The sequence below is a fragment of the Salmo salar genome, chromosome ssa02, assembly GCF_905237065.1.
Source record: "Salmo salar chromosome ssa02, Ssal_v3.1, whole genome shotgun sequence".
NCBI lineage: Eukaryota > Metazoa > Chordata > Actinopteri > Salmoniformes > Salmonidae > Salmo > Salmo salar.
The window spans coordinates 58,811,760-58,827,124 of NC_059443.1; the positions used below are offsets into that span (position 1 = coordinate 58,811,760).

The following is a 15,365-nucleotide window of genomic DNA, read 5'->3' on the forward strand; positions in this document are numbered from 1 at the left end:
CATAGGCACTGATGACGCAACACAAGCAAACATTGGTGGACACCTGTTGAAATTGAGGGCTTTTGTGTTCAATTATTTTGTCGAGACACAGCTTCCTTTAATTTAGATGAGTAAGAAGTTTATTAGCAATAGGGTATTTTGGAATTCAAAAGACAGTACATGTACTATTTCATTCAAATGTATGCCTATTGTGTCAATTTTCCCACAATAGAAAATCATCATGACAGAACTAGTGAATGCATATAGAACAAACAATAGAGAGAAAGGGGTCAACAACTCTTTATAGAGAGAATACTGTTTAATACTTGTATCAGCATCATTTGAGTAATACAAAAATACACATTTCAATACAATTGATTGGCGAGATTGTACCGAATTATATACATTGCAAAATAAAACACATGTAGTACATGATATAAATACTGTGACATGTACAATAAAGCACATCAATACACATTGTGCATGACTCATGAGAACATGTTATTTTATAGATTTTCACTAGTAAAAAGTTTCTGATAAAAAAAATGCACGTGTAAACCACATATATAATGTAATAACATGTAGTAAGTGTATTATGTGAGTTAAGCACGTTATGGCATTGTTATGTCAGAGGAACCCTGTTGTCTTTGGCCCATTTCCTCAGAGCTCTGATAATGTACTCCACCTGGGGGTTCTGTGTGCTCCTCAACAGGGGCAGCACCTCCTTCAGGGTTTCCCTGTGGAACCACAGACAATGGTTATTAGTGATGGGAAGTTAGGAACAGGTCATATTGTACAATGGCAATTTTTTCATTACATTACCATAACGGTTGTTTATAAAGTTAAAATGAAAGTGCTTGAATCACAAAAGTCACACTTTACCGTGAAATGTAAATTACTCAAGGTACAAAAATGATGTGCCAAAACATCTCTGTGGAGGACATGGTTTTCATATTTGATGTGTTGGTGACAACTCTTTAACACAGACAAGTGTTGGTATCAAAATTGGACTAAAGACTAAGAAACTTCGCCAATACTTACTTTGGCTCTCTCCCTGCCAGTATGAGCTGGAAGATTCCGACACAGGCCCCTCTCTTGCCCTCCCAGTAGTTGGAGTCGGGATCCAGTTTCTCCAGAGTATCGAATGCTTTGGCTGCCCAGTAGAACTGACCCATCTGAAAGCACAGACAGAGCAACATTTAATTGCACTGAATATTGAGGAAGCTTGGTCTTTCCTAATCTCGTCCCCAGTCTATTGTGGAGGAAGTCTGGTGCAGGAGATTAAGCCATTGCTGACTTGTGGTTAGCCTGGAAACTAAGTTAATAGTGAGCCTCACCTTATAGCAGTCGTTGGCAATGAGTTGTAGGAGGCTGAAGGAGTCTGGCGAAGCCCCCATCTTCAGATACAGCTCCCAGGCTAGCCGGCCTTTCTGGTTCATGATGTCTGAGCGAGAGGAGAGACAACACTATTTAGATAATATATTTATTCAAATTAATTTGTCATATATTTCATTTCTTAGATCATGTATGTAGATATCGTATCGACGACAAATGGATAATGTATTTCAGACTGGATACATACAGCAGCGAGTCAGCCAGCTCAGATATACATAGTCAGTCTTCATCTTCTCACCCTGGATCAGCAGAAATATCTGAGTCCAATATAAAAGAATGTTACAACATGAACTTTGAACTGAGTCAATACACTACTCATGCAAGCAGTAATGCATTTTTCTATGTTGACAGGATGTACCTCCTCTGCTTCTTTGTAGTTGCCCAAGGCAGCTTTGGCCTGGGCATAGTTGAAATTGAATGTATCCTCTGTATAGAAGTAACTCTGTTAATGACAAACCAAAAATAAACAAACAGAAATAATGCTCACCTCCTTTCCCCAAGTATACATGTTATTTCCACACCAATCCATAAATATGTCAAGCACTCAAATGCAAAGAAAGTGATTGAGTACGTGTGTGCAAACATGCCTATGTGGTGTACTGTCCTAGTGCTACATGCTTTGGGCCATGCAAACCTTGACTGAGTTGAGGTAGATGAGAACGTCTTCAAACTGCCTCAGAAGGAAGAAACAGGAAGCCATACACTGTCTTCCAGGTATCGTGTCTGAGGAGAGTGAGATACAGACAGTGAGAGAAAGACACACATGCTCACTCACATGCAGACATACACACACACACACAAGCTAACTCCTAGCTTCTTGGTTGAGTCGCTTTAGATTCATTCATTCACCTTACCGCATTCGCTGGCTGAGCCTCCGACCAGCTGGAAGAACTGTTGAGCGATCTTCAGGTGATCCCTCTGCAGCGGAGATACCGGCAGGGACGAGGAGGAGGGAATAGAGACTGCTAGTCAGTCAGTCAGATTTCATATCAGTGATGATCTACTATACCAGATTTATAAGACATTCCTAATCTACTCAGACATTTCTACTGTGTGGTCCTAGGGGGTTTTCGGGTAGTTTATCAAACACTTACTCACCGATCCAATTTCTTGACCCAAAGCAGCATTCACCACTCCTTTCAAAATGTACTCCTTAAAGAAATACATTTTGTTAAGACACTGCATGTATGCTATTAAGGCTTTAGTCTTTAAACAACGAGACTTCCTCTGCTTATGACACCTGATAATGTGAAACTATTACTATTTCTACCTGTGGTGTGGTTGGCTCCAAGTCTTTTATGAGGGTGTAAGCCTCTTGAACATCATCTGAAACATAAAGATGCACATTATTGATGAAAAAATAGTCATTCAACATTTCAATGTTAGGATTAGGATTCAAAGACAACCACCAGTGGCTAAGACCCACCTTGTCTGAGGTAGTAGATGACCAGGTTCAACCGAGCCTCAGAGATGACATCAATCAACGGGGGCAGCACCTGCAACGCCCCCTCCCCACCACGAAACACCACCTGGGGTGTTAGAGGTCAAAGGTTATAGAGCATGGGGGTCACTGTCATGCAAACACAGTCACACAACAGAGGTGGTGGAACAGCTTACCAGGTTATGCCGGATAAGCTCCTTAGCAAACTCAAAGGAGCAGGAGGAGATGTCTATGAGGTTCTTTAACTCAGCCTGAGGGAGAAAATAACAAATTGAACCACACTATGTATTGCTGTACGTGACAAGTGTAGGCATAAACAGCGACTGTGGATGTCAGGCAAACGCGTGTAGATGCACGGCAGTCTGTTTTGACCGTTGATGCATACGGAGTTGCTTTACCTCGGCTGCCTTGCCGTTGTACAGCCTGAAGTGGTTGCAGGCCTTGAGGTTGAGAGCGATGGTGGATTCAGGAATACTCTGCAGATACACAGCCAACACCTCTTGGGAAACATCATAGTAGTCCAACTTGTAGTAGCACAGCGCTACGTACACGTTAAGAGCCAGGAAATCTCTGGAGTTAAAAGGAAAAAATAATATATATATATTTTTTTTTAACGGTAAATATGGTAAAACATCCAATAGCTAGTCCCATAGCTCACACTGCGTTCTTGAATAGAAGTCCTTGTGCATCTTTCTCTCTTGCTTTTTGACTGCACTGTCCAATATAATACACCCTCTTTCTCCACTGCAAAATAACTATAGCCGTCTCCCTCCATCTTCTTGTCTCAGTCTCAACACAAGAAAATGTGTCCTTGCAATTTTATAATACTTCATCCTAAATATATGGCTTATAGTATGTTTACTGTATATAGTTATAAGAATTTACAGTAAAATTGATACTGACTCATTCAGACAATCCACATTGGTACTAGTGGGACCACTGTAATCTCGCATATGAGGGATTTGTGGGACTATGCTCTTGCCCATCAGTGATTTTGATGAAGGGACATGGGAGAATAGCCCAGTATAAGTACCTATTCTGTAGCAAGATGCGTTTGTAGATGTCGATGGCCTCCTGGTAGTGTGATCTCATGTAGTGGATGGAGGCCAGGCTCAGCTGGTCCTCAGTCACATCCTCCAGGTTCTGGTGGAAACCCATCAGCTTCTTCTCATCGTTGAACTGGGAACAGAGAGGAAAGGCATGGTTGGTTTGTCTACTGGATTGTTATTACACAAGTAGGTGCTCCTCACAGTACCATTACAAAGAAAGAAAAAAAAGTACACTGAACAAAAATATAAACATGTAAAGTGTTGGTCTCATGTTTCATAAGCTGAAATAAAAGATCCCAGAAATTTTCCATATGCACAAATAGCTTATTTCGCTCAAATTTTGTGTACAAATTTGTTTACATCCCTGTTGGTGAGCATTTCTCCTTTGCCAACACAATCCATCCACCTGACAGGTGTGGCATATCAAAACGCTGATTAAACAGCATGATCATTACACAGGTGCACTTTGTGCTGTGGACAATAAAAGTACATCCTGAAATGTGTTGTGTGACAAAACTGCACAATGCCACAGATGTCTAAAGTGCTTGAGGGAGCGTGTAATTGGCGAGCTGTTGCCAGAGAATTGAATGTTCATTTCTCTACCATAAGCCGCCTCCAATATAATTTGAGAATTTTACCGTATGTCCAACCGGTCTCACAACCGTTGTGTGGGAGAGTGGTTTGCTGATGTCAATGTTGTGAACAGAGTGCTCCATGGTGGCAGTGGAGTTATGGTATGGGCAGGCATAAGCTACGGACAACGAACACAATTGCATTTTATCGATGGCAATTTTAATGCACAGAGATAATGTGACGAGATCCTGAGCCCCATTGTTGTGCCATTCATCCGCCGCCATCACCTCACGTTTCAGCACGGCCCCATGTCGCAAGGATCTGTACATAATTCCTGGAAGCTGAAAATGTCCCAGTTCTTCCATGGCCTGCATACTCACCAGATATGTCACCCAATGAGCATGTTTGTGATGCTCTGGATCGACGTGTACGACAGCGTGTTCCAGTTCGCGCCCATATCCAACAACTTCGCACAGCCATTGAAGAGGAGTGGGAAAACATTCCACAGGACACAATCAACAGCCTGATCAACTCCATGCGAAGGAGATGTGTCGCGCTGCATGAGGCAAATGGTGGTCACATCAGATACTGACTGGTTTTCTGATCCACGCCCTCACCTTTAAGGTATCTGTAACCAACAGATGCATATCTGTATTCCCAGTCATGTTAGGGCCAAATTAATTTATTTCAATTGACTGATTTCCTTATATGAACTGTAACTCAGTAAAATCTTTGAGATTGTTGCATGTTGCGTTTATATTTTTGTTCAGTATAAGTACTGACACTTGGGAATTGTGTAAAACATGATTTTATGTAACTGTTAGAGCTGAGCGATTCATCGAAATGTCAGTTATTTTTCAGTCTTTAAACAACTAATTGACCGATGTTGGTTCAATTATTTGAAAACCATTTTGTGCTCAATGCGCAGTTTCTCCAGAGATAAATTAAATCAAGCCCAAACTGTACGATGTAGTAAGGGGTTGTAGTTTCCAAAAGGCCAATATTCTACATAATTACCACATTTTCTGTGCTAAACTAACTACAATGTCCATAATCCATTGCGTGCCTACTTGTCTGGTCTGACACGGAGAGAAGAGAGAAGAACATGTGATCGAGAGGGATAGAGAGCAGTTGCTCCGTGACTTATCTCTACCTGAAAATACATGATCTATGATTGATAATTGGTATTCAGCAGTCATAAAAGTATGCCTTATTTACTTTGAAGAACTACTAAAATAGTTTTGTCAGACAGCATAGGTAGCAGCTCTATAGTGATGAGACGATGACTTGGAATGAAATAATAGTCATCAAATAGGCCTAAAACAAATGTAATATACACAACAACTGAAATATTTGATTAAAGTAATGTGAATAAATGATGGTTAATAAGTGATAAACAGTAATGGGCAGTCACTATCATCATGGGATTTACACTAATTGTTTGATTCTGTGTTGTTACAGCATTAAAACCCACATAATGAATAGTGCATTTAATGTCTAGGGGGAAAAAAGTGTTGAAATCGAAAACTGTTATTATTTTTGAAATAATCTAACCGAAACCGAACTAAAAAGCTTAGCACAAGCAACTGTCCAGAAACAAAAAAGAAAGAATGATGAGAAATACACATTAACATATTAAAGAATACAGAAAGGGAACAGTTCTGACCTTATGAGCCAGGTGGAAGAGCATGCGATTCTGAAGTGCACACTTTGGAGCTACAGGAGAAGAAGAAAAGGGAATACCTTATCGACTAGGGCAAGAAACAGTAGGATGAAAAACGACAAAACATTTTTGCTTAATACTCACCCTTGTTTGCAGCCTCCTCTGCCTCTCTGTAGAGCCCCAGGAAAAACTGAGTGCAGGCCAGATACACCCACACCTCCCCTGGTTCTTCTAACCGGAGTGTCAAGGCCCTGTATTCCTGTCATTGAAAAAAATACACATACACCACCATTCAAAAGTTTGGGGTCACTTAGAAATGTACTTGTTTTTGAAAGAAAAGCACATTTTTTTGTCCATTAAAATAACATAAAATTGATCAGAAATAGGGTGTAGACATTGTTAATGTTGTAAATGACTATTGTAGCTGGAGACTATTGTAGCAATGGCACATTGTGATAGCTTTTAAAATGATCAACTTGGATTAGCTAATTGATCATTAGAAAACCCTTTTGCAATTATGTTAGCACAGCTGAAAACTGTTGTTCTGATTAAAGAAGCAATAAAACTGGCCTTCTTTAGACTAGTTGAGTATCTGAAGCATCAGCATTTGTGGGTTTGATTACAGGCTCAAAATGGCCAAAAACAAAGTACTTTCTTTGGCAACTCGTCAGTCTATTCTTGTTCTGAGAAATTGAGGCTATTCCATGCGAGAAATTGCCAAGAAACTGGAGATATCGTACAACGCTGTCTACTACTCCCTTCACAGAACAGCGAAAACTGTCTCTAACTAGAATAGAAAGAGTAGTGGGATGGCCCCGGTGCACAACTGAGCAAGAGGACAAGTACATTAGTGTCTAGTTTGAGAAACAGACGACTCACAAGTCCTCAACTGGCAGCTTCATTAAATAGCACCCGTTAAACACCAGTCTCAATGTCAACAGTGAAGAGGCGGATGCTGGCCTTCTAGGCAGAGTTCCTTTGTCCAGTGTCTGTTCTTTTGCCCATTTTAATATTTTATTTTTATTGGCCAGTCTGAGATATGGCTTTTCCTATGCAACTTTGCCTAGAAGGCCAGCATCCCAGAGTTGCCTCTTCACTGTTGACGTTGAGACTGGTGTTTTGCGGGTACTATTTAATGAAGCTGCCAGTTGAGGACTTGTGAGGCGTCTGTTTCTCAAACTAGACACTAATGTACTTGTCCTCTTGCTCAGTTGTGCACCGAGGCCTCCCACTCTTTCTATTCGAGTTAGAGCCTGTTTTTGCTGTTCTGTGAAGGGAGTAGTACACAGCGTTGTACGAGATGTTCAGTTTCTTGGCAATTTCTCACATGGAATAGCCTTCATTTCTGAGAACAAGAATAGTGACGAGTTTCAGAAGAAAGTTCTTTGTTTCTAGCCATTTTGAGCCTAATCGAACCCACAAATGCTCATGCGCCAGATACTTAACTAGTCTAAAGAAGGCCAGTTTTATTGTTTCTTTAATTAGAACAGTTTTCAGCTGTGCTAACATAATTGCAAAAGGGTTTTCTAATGATCAATTAGCCTTTCAAAATGATACATTTGGATTAGCTAACACAACGTGCCATTGGAACACAGGAGTGATGGTTGCTGATAATGGGTCTCTGTATGCCTATGTAGATATTCCATAAAAATAAATCTGCCGTTTCCAGTTACAATAGTCATTTACAACATTAACAAGGTCTACACTGTATTTCTGATCAATTTGATGTTATTTTAATGGACAAAAAATATGCTTTTCTTTCAAAAACAAGGACATTTCTATGTGAACCTAAACTTTTGAACGGTAGTGTATGTGTCAAATAGAGCATTGTAAAAATAGCTTTTTTTTCAGACAAGAATGATTTTGACTGAACACACACCTACCTCCATTGCTCTCTTGTAATCACCCAAGTGAAAGGCACAGTAGCCAATCCAAAGGTCTGCATGCTCCTCTTTTTCTCCAACATCTCGCTGAAACTGGAAGAAGACAAAGCAACACATCAACAGTAGGACTCAGTGCTCTCACACGCACCTATGCAACTATAATAAGGAAACAGAAAGACCTTATAGACAGCGCAATATCAAGAATGAGAAAGGGGAATGTTGAGAGGACACAGGACTTTCACAGATCTTCTGTCATATTTATTACAGAGTTGCTCATCATTCATTTGCTGATTGCACATGACAGATGGCTACATGAGTTCCTATCTGGCTACCTCTAAAAGTGATTGTGCCCCAAGGTAGTCTCTCTGGTTGAGGTATTCCTCCAGGCGAGGGCTCTTCTTGGCTTTGTTTTTCTTCTTCTTCTCACTGACGCTAGCTGCAGAATCTCCACCTACTGCTGGCTTCACCCGAGACAGAATCTGGATGGATGTGACAAGGAAGAGAATCCTTATTGTGGACATGACAGCTGGCAATTTGTTTACTAAAGCGGGAATAAAACAATATTTGCACATTTGGTAAGATAGACAGTCATGTTTTAATGGATGTCGTGCAGCTATAGCAGTTATCCTCTGTTAAACTAGCTAACTGCCATTACTTTATAATGAACCTCGTCACATATCACAGATAGGTGAAATAGACTTTGGTTTGGTAGCTGGAAAGCGACAATGATTAATCTAGAAAGCTAACTAGCTAACGTGAACTACATAGCAAGACTTTTAGCTAACCAACAAGTTACGCAACTAGTAGGCTAACTTGTAAGACTTACCATGACGGCACAGCAGTTACTCTTGCATAATGTCACTCACTGTTCAGTGTGGAGAAATTGATTATAGCTAGATAACACTAACGTAAATTAGCTACACGTTAGCTAACGTTATTACTATTATAACTTTTCTTGCTAGAACTAGCTTAGCTGTCTGTCTGGCTATCTAGCTAACAGTGAACCAACAGATACGAAAACAAAAGACACCTCTTCGCTGTCTAAAATTGTAATCAAAGAATAGCATGAATAAGGTGAACGAAGAGCATCAAACTAGCTAATGTTAGCCACTAGCTAATGAAACAGCTGACTGTGATTTCCTTGCCGTGTGAGGATTACGCTTGTGTTGCCTAGCAACGTTGTTCATCCTCTCTTCACTTCAGGATCACTTGTAGAGATGCAAATTGAACTCTGGATTTAGCCCCTTTGTCGCGCATGTTGGATAATAACATCACCAGAAAATAAAAAACAGTGCCACATAGCATTGAAATACAGTGGTTTCTCTTTAGAACAGCCCCAGTGGCCTAATGGATAAGGCACTGGCCTCCTAAGCCAGGGATTGTGGGTTCGAGTCCCATCTGGGGTGATAATATTTTCACCCAGAAACAGGCTTTGTAACGTGGATTCAGTCTTGCCTGACAAGTGCACATAGATGCTGTTCATGTCATTTAAATGTAGCCAATTTAGTGTCACACTTTCCCCCCACCCCTAGCAAGATCATTAGTTGGAGGCAGGTGTGTTAGCTGGGGCAAAAGTGTGACCCCAATCAGGCCCAGAGTTGCCCAGGCCTGCTATATATAGATATAATGCCTCATCCATAATCAAGGAAATCTTTTTATGGTCACAAGGCCAAATAGGATCAAATCTGTCAAGAACTTTCCACAGTCAACCTGTTCTGCACAAATTCACATCACAGGAGTCAACTGTCTTTTATTCACCTTTAAAGCTAGAATCCTTAATTGAAACAATAAGCGTTGTAATAGTTGGAACTAAGCTCATTAGCCATTTGTAAATGATATTCTTCAAGAAACAAAATGGGTATTTATCATTCAATGCAGCAACTAATGATTCTATCTTTAAATATCAATTTTAAACTGAACAGTCAATGTAACATTTGTATGGATTTCTGGGTATACATTGTGACTCCGTGGTTGAGTGTTGAAGGCCAAACTGAAGACACCACAAGAGTAGATGACAGAATTTCATCTGTCAATGCAAAAAAAACAATAAACCCATGTATTTGTAAATCGCCCTCACCCCAAGAAAAATAGACAAGTTTAAAAACAATAAGCCAAGTTTATTGACGTCACTGTTTACAGCACAGCTTTTAACTCGAGTGATTGACACCACTTAGGACCAATCGGCAGAGGCACCACCCCACTCGGTAGCCTGGGCGGTGGGGGCAGCGGACCAATCCTCTGTGGCGGGCTGGGCACTCCAATCCTCTGTAGGAATACAATCATGCGTGTGTGACAATACAATCAAACCATTTAGTGTACAGACATTTCCACAGTCAAGAGAAATTGTGTTTCTCCCGACAGGATCCGCAGTGAGGATTTGAGGCTTCACTACAGGTTTATGAGAGAACTACTCTACCCCTCTGTGTTGGTCATATAGGACATTTTAGGTCCTAGATGGGCAAAAAAGGGGCAATACTAATTTACTTTCAGTAGAACTTACCAGCAAAGCCTTCAGCTGCAGCTGGGGCCTTGGAAGGAGCAGCGGCTGAAAAGGAGAATTAAACGAAGTTTGAGTCAAATGTATTTCGGTAGCCATTTTGTGATTGTCAAAATGTGCTACTCCATCCACCTTTGCATTTGTGGCCTCCACTCCTGTGTATTCATCGCTTACCCTCGGTGAAGCTCTTACCCTCAATGCCAGCAGGGAACTGCTGGATGGGCACAGAGGGCACTGCCACTCCCTCGGACCAGTCGGCCACCTCGGGCTGGGCGAAGTCGGCCGTGGGGGCGGTCCACTCGCCCTGGAACTCCTCCTTGCCAACAGCCTTCTCTGCCGCGGCCTGCTCCTCCTTCTCAATCTGGAACAGGAGGAAGAGGTTACAAATTAGGGATGTGACGTCACAATTCGAGTGAGAGCTCAGGTAAGCAGGCACCACAGGTATATGGATTCTTAGCGCAAGCATACAACACCACATCAGAAGCATATTTTGCTTCAAGTTGTTCCATCACTGATTGAGATGAGTCAGTTACTGTTTCAGACTGCCATCTCACCCACAGTGATGGTTTTACTATTCCCTTCCAACGACAACTCACCCAGTCACTGACCGGACAACGCAAGTGCTTTTAGAAGGGAAATGTGCTTTTAGAAGGGGAAATGTGCTTTTAGAAGGGGAAATGTGCTTTTAGAAGGGGAAATGTGCTTTTAGAAGGGGGAATGTGCTTTTAGAAGGGGAATGTGCTTTTAGAAGGGGAATGTGCTTTTAGAAGGGGAATGTGCTTTTAGAAGGGGAATGTGCTTTTAGAAGGGGAATGTGCTTTTAGAAGGGGAATGTGCATTCGAGGTCAGTGAATAGCTACACGGTGAGTAGGTTTTTGTTCCAGTCCAGCACCAACGCATCCGATTCAATTAAATCGTGGTCAAGACAGAGGACCATGATTAGTTAAGTTGTATCAAACAATTAGTGCAGGACTAGAACAAAAACCTCAAACACACAGCTCTCCGTGACCAGTTGAAAACCCCTGGTATAAACAGTGTGTGAACCATAGCGTCCCAGTATGTCAGTTACCTCCTCTGGATCTCTGTAGAAGTAGAGATCAGGCATGACCTCCCAGGGGTGTTCCCTGGAGATGGTGCCCCTCATCCGCAGCACCTCCCTAGACAGCATCCACCACATCAGACCAACAGAGTGGTGGCCCTGGAACACAACAGACAACAGTCAGTTAGACCTAGGGTTGTATAGTAAGTCACTGATGATTATATGCACCGGCAACAGTCAGTCAAGTCAGTCATACAGAGTTAAAGGCCATCAACAGAATTGATCAGTCTAAATTAATAGAATTGGTTAGTGGATCAACTGATACCCAGTAAAACCATGACTACATGGGAGGGCGTCTTCGACTACTGACGAGGAAGGGCAAAGGAAACTCCCTAGGAAGGAAGAGTCCCAGTAGGGTTCATGGTTGTGGCTCAGGTCACTATCAAACTCCAGTCATGGGGCAGCAGCCCTACTGATGTTAGCGAAAACCCGGCCAGATCACTCTGGCACACTTCCGACACCTGAACACAGACATCAGACCGTGTCAGGCTTTAATTGTGTGCTGCATATTTCCATCAGTTGACCAAGATATCAGCGGAAGTTCCTATCTACCCTTTCACTTTGAGGAAACACTATTGGGGACAAAACTGATATGATAGGTTGTTCAAGTCGTTCTCTCTTATTCATTCACACATATATAGACACACACACACAAATAAAAATGTGAGACCACACCATACATCTGTAGTCTATGGCCTGTCTGTACCTTGTTGTTGCAGGGGATGGCGATGTCCACGTATCTGAGGGGAGAGTCAGTGTTGCACATGGCGATGGTGGGGATGTTGACGTAGGAGGCCTCAGTCAGGGGCTGGTGGTCGGCACGGGGGTCTGTCACGATCAGGAGGCGGGGCTCACGGAAAGCAGCCTGGATCTGATTGGTGAAGGTTCCGGGGGTAAAACGACCGTGGAAGGTGGTGGCGCCGGTGGCGGACGCAAACTTCAGCACAGCCCTCTGGTCGGAGGAGAACGGGGAGTGGAGTTAGTGGATTGGCTAACAAGCAGGTGACTCAGTCAATAATATAACTTAGCAGTAATATGGTATGTTTGGTTGTGGCTCAGGTCACTATCAAACTCCAGTCATGGGGCAGCAGCCCTACTGATGTTAGCGAAAACCCGTCCGGATCACTCTGGCACACTTCCGACACCCGAACACAGACGTCACAGTGCCAGGCTTTAATTGTGTGCTATTTAGCTAGTCACCCACAATTACACCAGGCCAACTGAGCTGACCAAAGTAATGTTCACTAGAGCACACCAGTAAATAAAAATGTTTCTTATTTGACAAGTATAGATAGTACCTCTCCTCTTTAGACCGTTCACTTCTATTTTGTACCTCCTGAACATAACCCAAGAGAAAATCTGGACCCTCGTATATGTCAGGTGAGCTAGCAGTGGGGGTCTCACCTGTCCAGTGTTCCTGGAGGAGATGACGCAGACATCAGCTGGGTTCTCAATGGCCACGATGGCACGGGCAGCCAGCAGCAGCTTCTCCCATGTCTTCTTCAGGTTGATGATGTACACACCTGAGGGGGACAACCAGTTACATTAATTACATGTTGATACCCAACATGCATACAGCCATAATGTCTACACACGCTATCCTTTCTCAGGACAATCAATGAAGAAAAAGACTACCGATTAAAACTGACCGAGGACTGGTGTTTCACCCACATTGAGATCATTATCTATTGGATAAATGTTTGAGCCAGAGAGAAACATTAAATATTTGGAAGAGATGTCCCATCACTGATTGAGACGAGTCAGTTACGGTTTCAGACTGCCATCTCACCCACAGTGATGGTTTTACTATTCCCTTCCAACGACAACTCACCCAGTCACTGACCGGACGACGCAAGTGCTTTTAGAAGGGGAATGTGTATTTCAGAGGTCTCCCAACTCTGATCCTATAAACTTGTGTGCAGACTATTGTTCCAGCCCAGCACCGACACATCTGATTCAGTGTATCATGTCAAGACTCAAGACCACGAATAGTTGAATTAGGGTATGATAATGCAGGGCTGGAACAAAAGCATTCACATCCTCCACAGTCAAAATATGTGCGAGTTCAGGAAGTCTTCAGATCATAAAGTGACAAATATCCAGGGATTTCGTATTCCTCCACCCACCATCACTCTTTCTCTTGTACGTGTAGTGCTCCATCTGGAAGTCCATGTTGGTACCTCCCAGGTGGGTCCCGGCTGCCAGGAACTTGAGCACATCCTCCTCCTTCATCTGCAGCACATCCAGACCTCCGGACATCGTGACCACTTTTCCTAAGTTACGAGTTATGTGGAAAAGCTGCAGGGGGGAAAAAAAGAGACAGGTGAGATGTTGTATAAAGGTAGGGAAGCAGAGAATGGTTGCAGTTGGAACTGAGGGGTCATTGTAGCTCAGGTCACTATCAAACTCCAGTCATGGGGCAGCAGCCCTACTGATGTTAGCGAAAACCCGTCCGGATCACTCTGGCACACTTCCGACACCTGAACACAGACATCAGACCGTGTCAGGCTTTAAATGTGTGCTGAACAAACTGTCAAAGCTGCAATGCTTATAATGATTTAGTGTACTTATACAGGCACTTGTCATGGGGACTTGGCATCCGTTTCTAAAAACAGAATTTACAATTATTAAATCAAAATATTGTTGCAGTTCCTTATGAATGACATCTGATCTCAGAGTGATGATCAGCATGCGCATGTGGGGAAGAGGGGTGGCAGGTAGCCTAGTGGTTTGAGAGTTGGGCCAGTAGCCGATGATTCGATCCAGCGACCTCCTAAGCTTACAAGGTACAATTCTGTTGTTCTGCCACCTGAACAAGGTAGTTAACCCACGCTTCCCTGGTAGGCCGTCATTGTAAATAAGAATTTGTTCTTAACTGACTTGCATAGTTAAATAAAATAAGTGATGCAATGTTTGCTGACCAATTCAGATCAATAAATACAATGTTGCAAAAGAGCATTACACCAAGTTAAGTGTGAAACTAGTCTGGTTGCATCTATGGATGTTGGCTACTTTAGTTATTAGTATCCAGCTTACTCAATAGATTTCACGAGCACGCATGGCTAACTAGCTAAGGTTAGTAACGTTCTGGCCTAGCTGTCTAACATGTAATTCGCTATTTACAGCGGTTGTATTTATACGGATATGGGAAACAATCAGACACAACTTCATAGTTGTTCATAACGAGGCTTTAGTATTTGTCTCCGCAACTTTTATCTCAAGAAAATAGTAAATTGTTATCTCACCACGAGACAACGCCGTATGGAGTTCTGTACCTCACGGTAAAAGAGAAAGAGAATCGGAAGTGACGTACTTATATACTGTAAATCCACCAATCATCTTCCATTTCCTTCTCCAGGATTAATCGTAGAAGCAATTCATAAAAAGGTCGATAGATGGTAGTCAAATCATTTAAGTCTAAAGTGCTATGAGAAAGGGCATACATTGTGATGGGAAGCAGTTGTTACTTCATATTCAGTTAAATCTATGATGAAATACTGTAAAGTTCATGCCAAGAGATCATGCCATCACCCCATATAATAATGATTTATTGAACGGCTTTATAGTCTATTTAAGTCAGTAAAATTATAGGTTGCCATTTTGAGGTACTTATATCTTTGAATATTTTGATGCCATTTAATTAAGACATTCCCCAATTCGGTAATGTTCAAAGGGAATATAAAATCCACTGCTTTGAAATTAAATCAATTCAGGCCACATTATAAGAAAGTGATTAGTCACAGCTGGTTCCTGCCTGGGATTAAATACATAATCAGTCAGGAGAGA

The 15,365-nt window shown here is 42.1% G+C and overlaps 2 protein-coding genes and 2 non-coding genes across 8 annotated transcripts; 1 reads left to right on the forward strand and 3 right to left on the reverse strand.

Moving 5' to 3' along the window:
• Nucleotides 1-96: 96 nt before the first annotated feature.
• LOC106586973 (intraflagellar transport protein 56) lies at nt 97-9,361 on the reverse strand. Of its 4 annotated transcripts, XM_014174752.2 has the most exons (18): nt 8,810-9,357; nt 8,316-8,462; nt 7,984-8,076; nt 6,245-6,359; nt 6,104-6,153; nt 3,849-3,994; nt 3,214-3,385; nt 2,992-3,066; nt 2,801-2,903; nt 2,645-2,700; nt 2,473-2,526; nt 2,229-2,292; nt 2,009-2,097; nt 1,733-1,816; nt 1,562-1,631; nt 1,317-1,423; nt 1,021-1,154; nt 97-716 (listed from the first exon to the last, which is right to left on the reverse strand). In XM_014174752.2, exons 1-18 carry the CDS (start codon nt 8,810-8,812, stop codon nt 602-604), a joined length of 1,677 nt encoding a protein of 558 aa, XP_014030227.1. In that variant the 5' UTR covers nt 8,813-9,357; the 3' UTR covers nt 97-601. The 4 variants fall into 4 exon arrangements, 2 of the variants coding, with proteins under 2 accessions (XP_014030227.1, XP_045562892.1); XR_006761782.1 differs by lacking the exon at nt 97-716 and having other exon boundaries at nt 1,043-1,154; nt 1,733-1,800; nt 8,810-9,361; XM_045706936.1 differs by lacking the exons at nt 6,104-6,153; nt 8,316-8,462; nt 8,810-9,357 and having other exon boundaries at nt 7,984-8,003.
• Nucleotides 9,317-9,389, forward strand: trnar-ccu (transfer RNA arginine (anticodon CCU)). The gene has a single exon. It is a non-coding gene; the product is annotated as a tRNA-Arg (tRNA).
• A 690-nt stretch (nt 9,390-10,079) lies between these two features.
• Nucleotides 10,080-14,911, reverse strand: LOC106586974 (40S ribosomal protein SA-like). Of its 2 annotated transcripts, none has more exons than XM_014174769.1 (8): nt 14,825-14,911; nt 13,706-13,877; nt 12,984-13,102; nt 12,286-12,531; nt 11,550-11,678; nt 10,673-10,841; nt 10,484-10,528; nt 10,080-10,248 (listed from the first exon to the last, which is right to left on the reverse strand). In XM_014174769.1, the coding sequence occupies exons 2-8, from the start codon at nt 13,836-13,838 to the stop codon at nt 10,154-10,156; spliced, it is 936 nt and encodes a 311-aa protein (XP_014030244.1). In that variant the 5' UTR covers nt 13,839-13,877; nt 14,825-14,911; the 3' UTR covers nt 10,080-10,153. The 2 variants fall into 2 exon arrangements, with proteins under 2 accessions (XP_014030244.1, XP_014030237.1); XM_014174762.1 differs by having other exon boundaries at nt 10,655-10,841.
• Nucleotides 10,327-10,445, reverse strand: LOC123739873 (small nucleolar RNA SNORA26). The gene has a single exon (XR_006767984.1). It is a non-coding gene; the product is annotated as a small nucleolar RNA SNORA26 (small nucleolar RNA).
• Nucleotides 14,912-15,365: the final 454 nt, after the last annotated feature.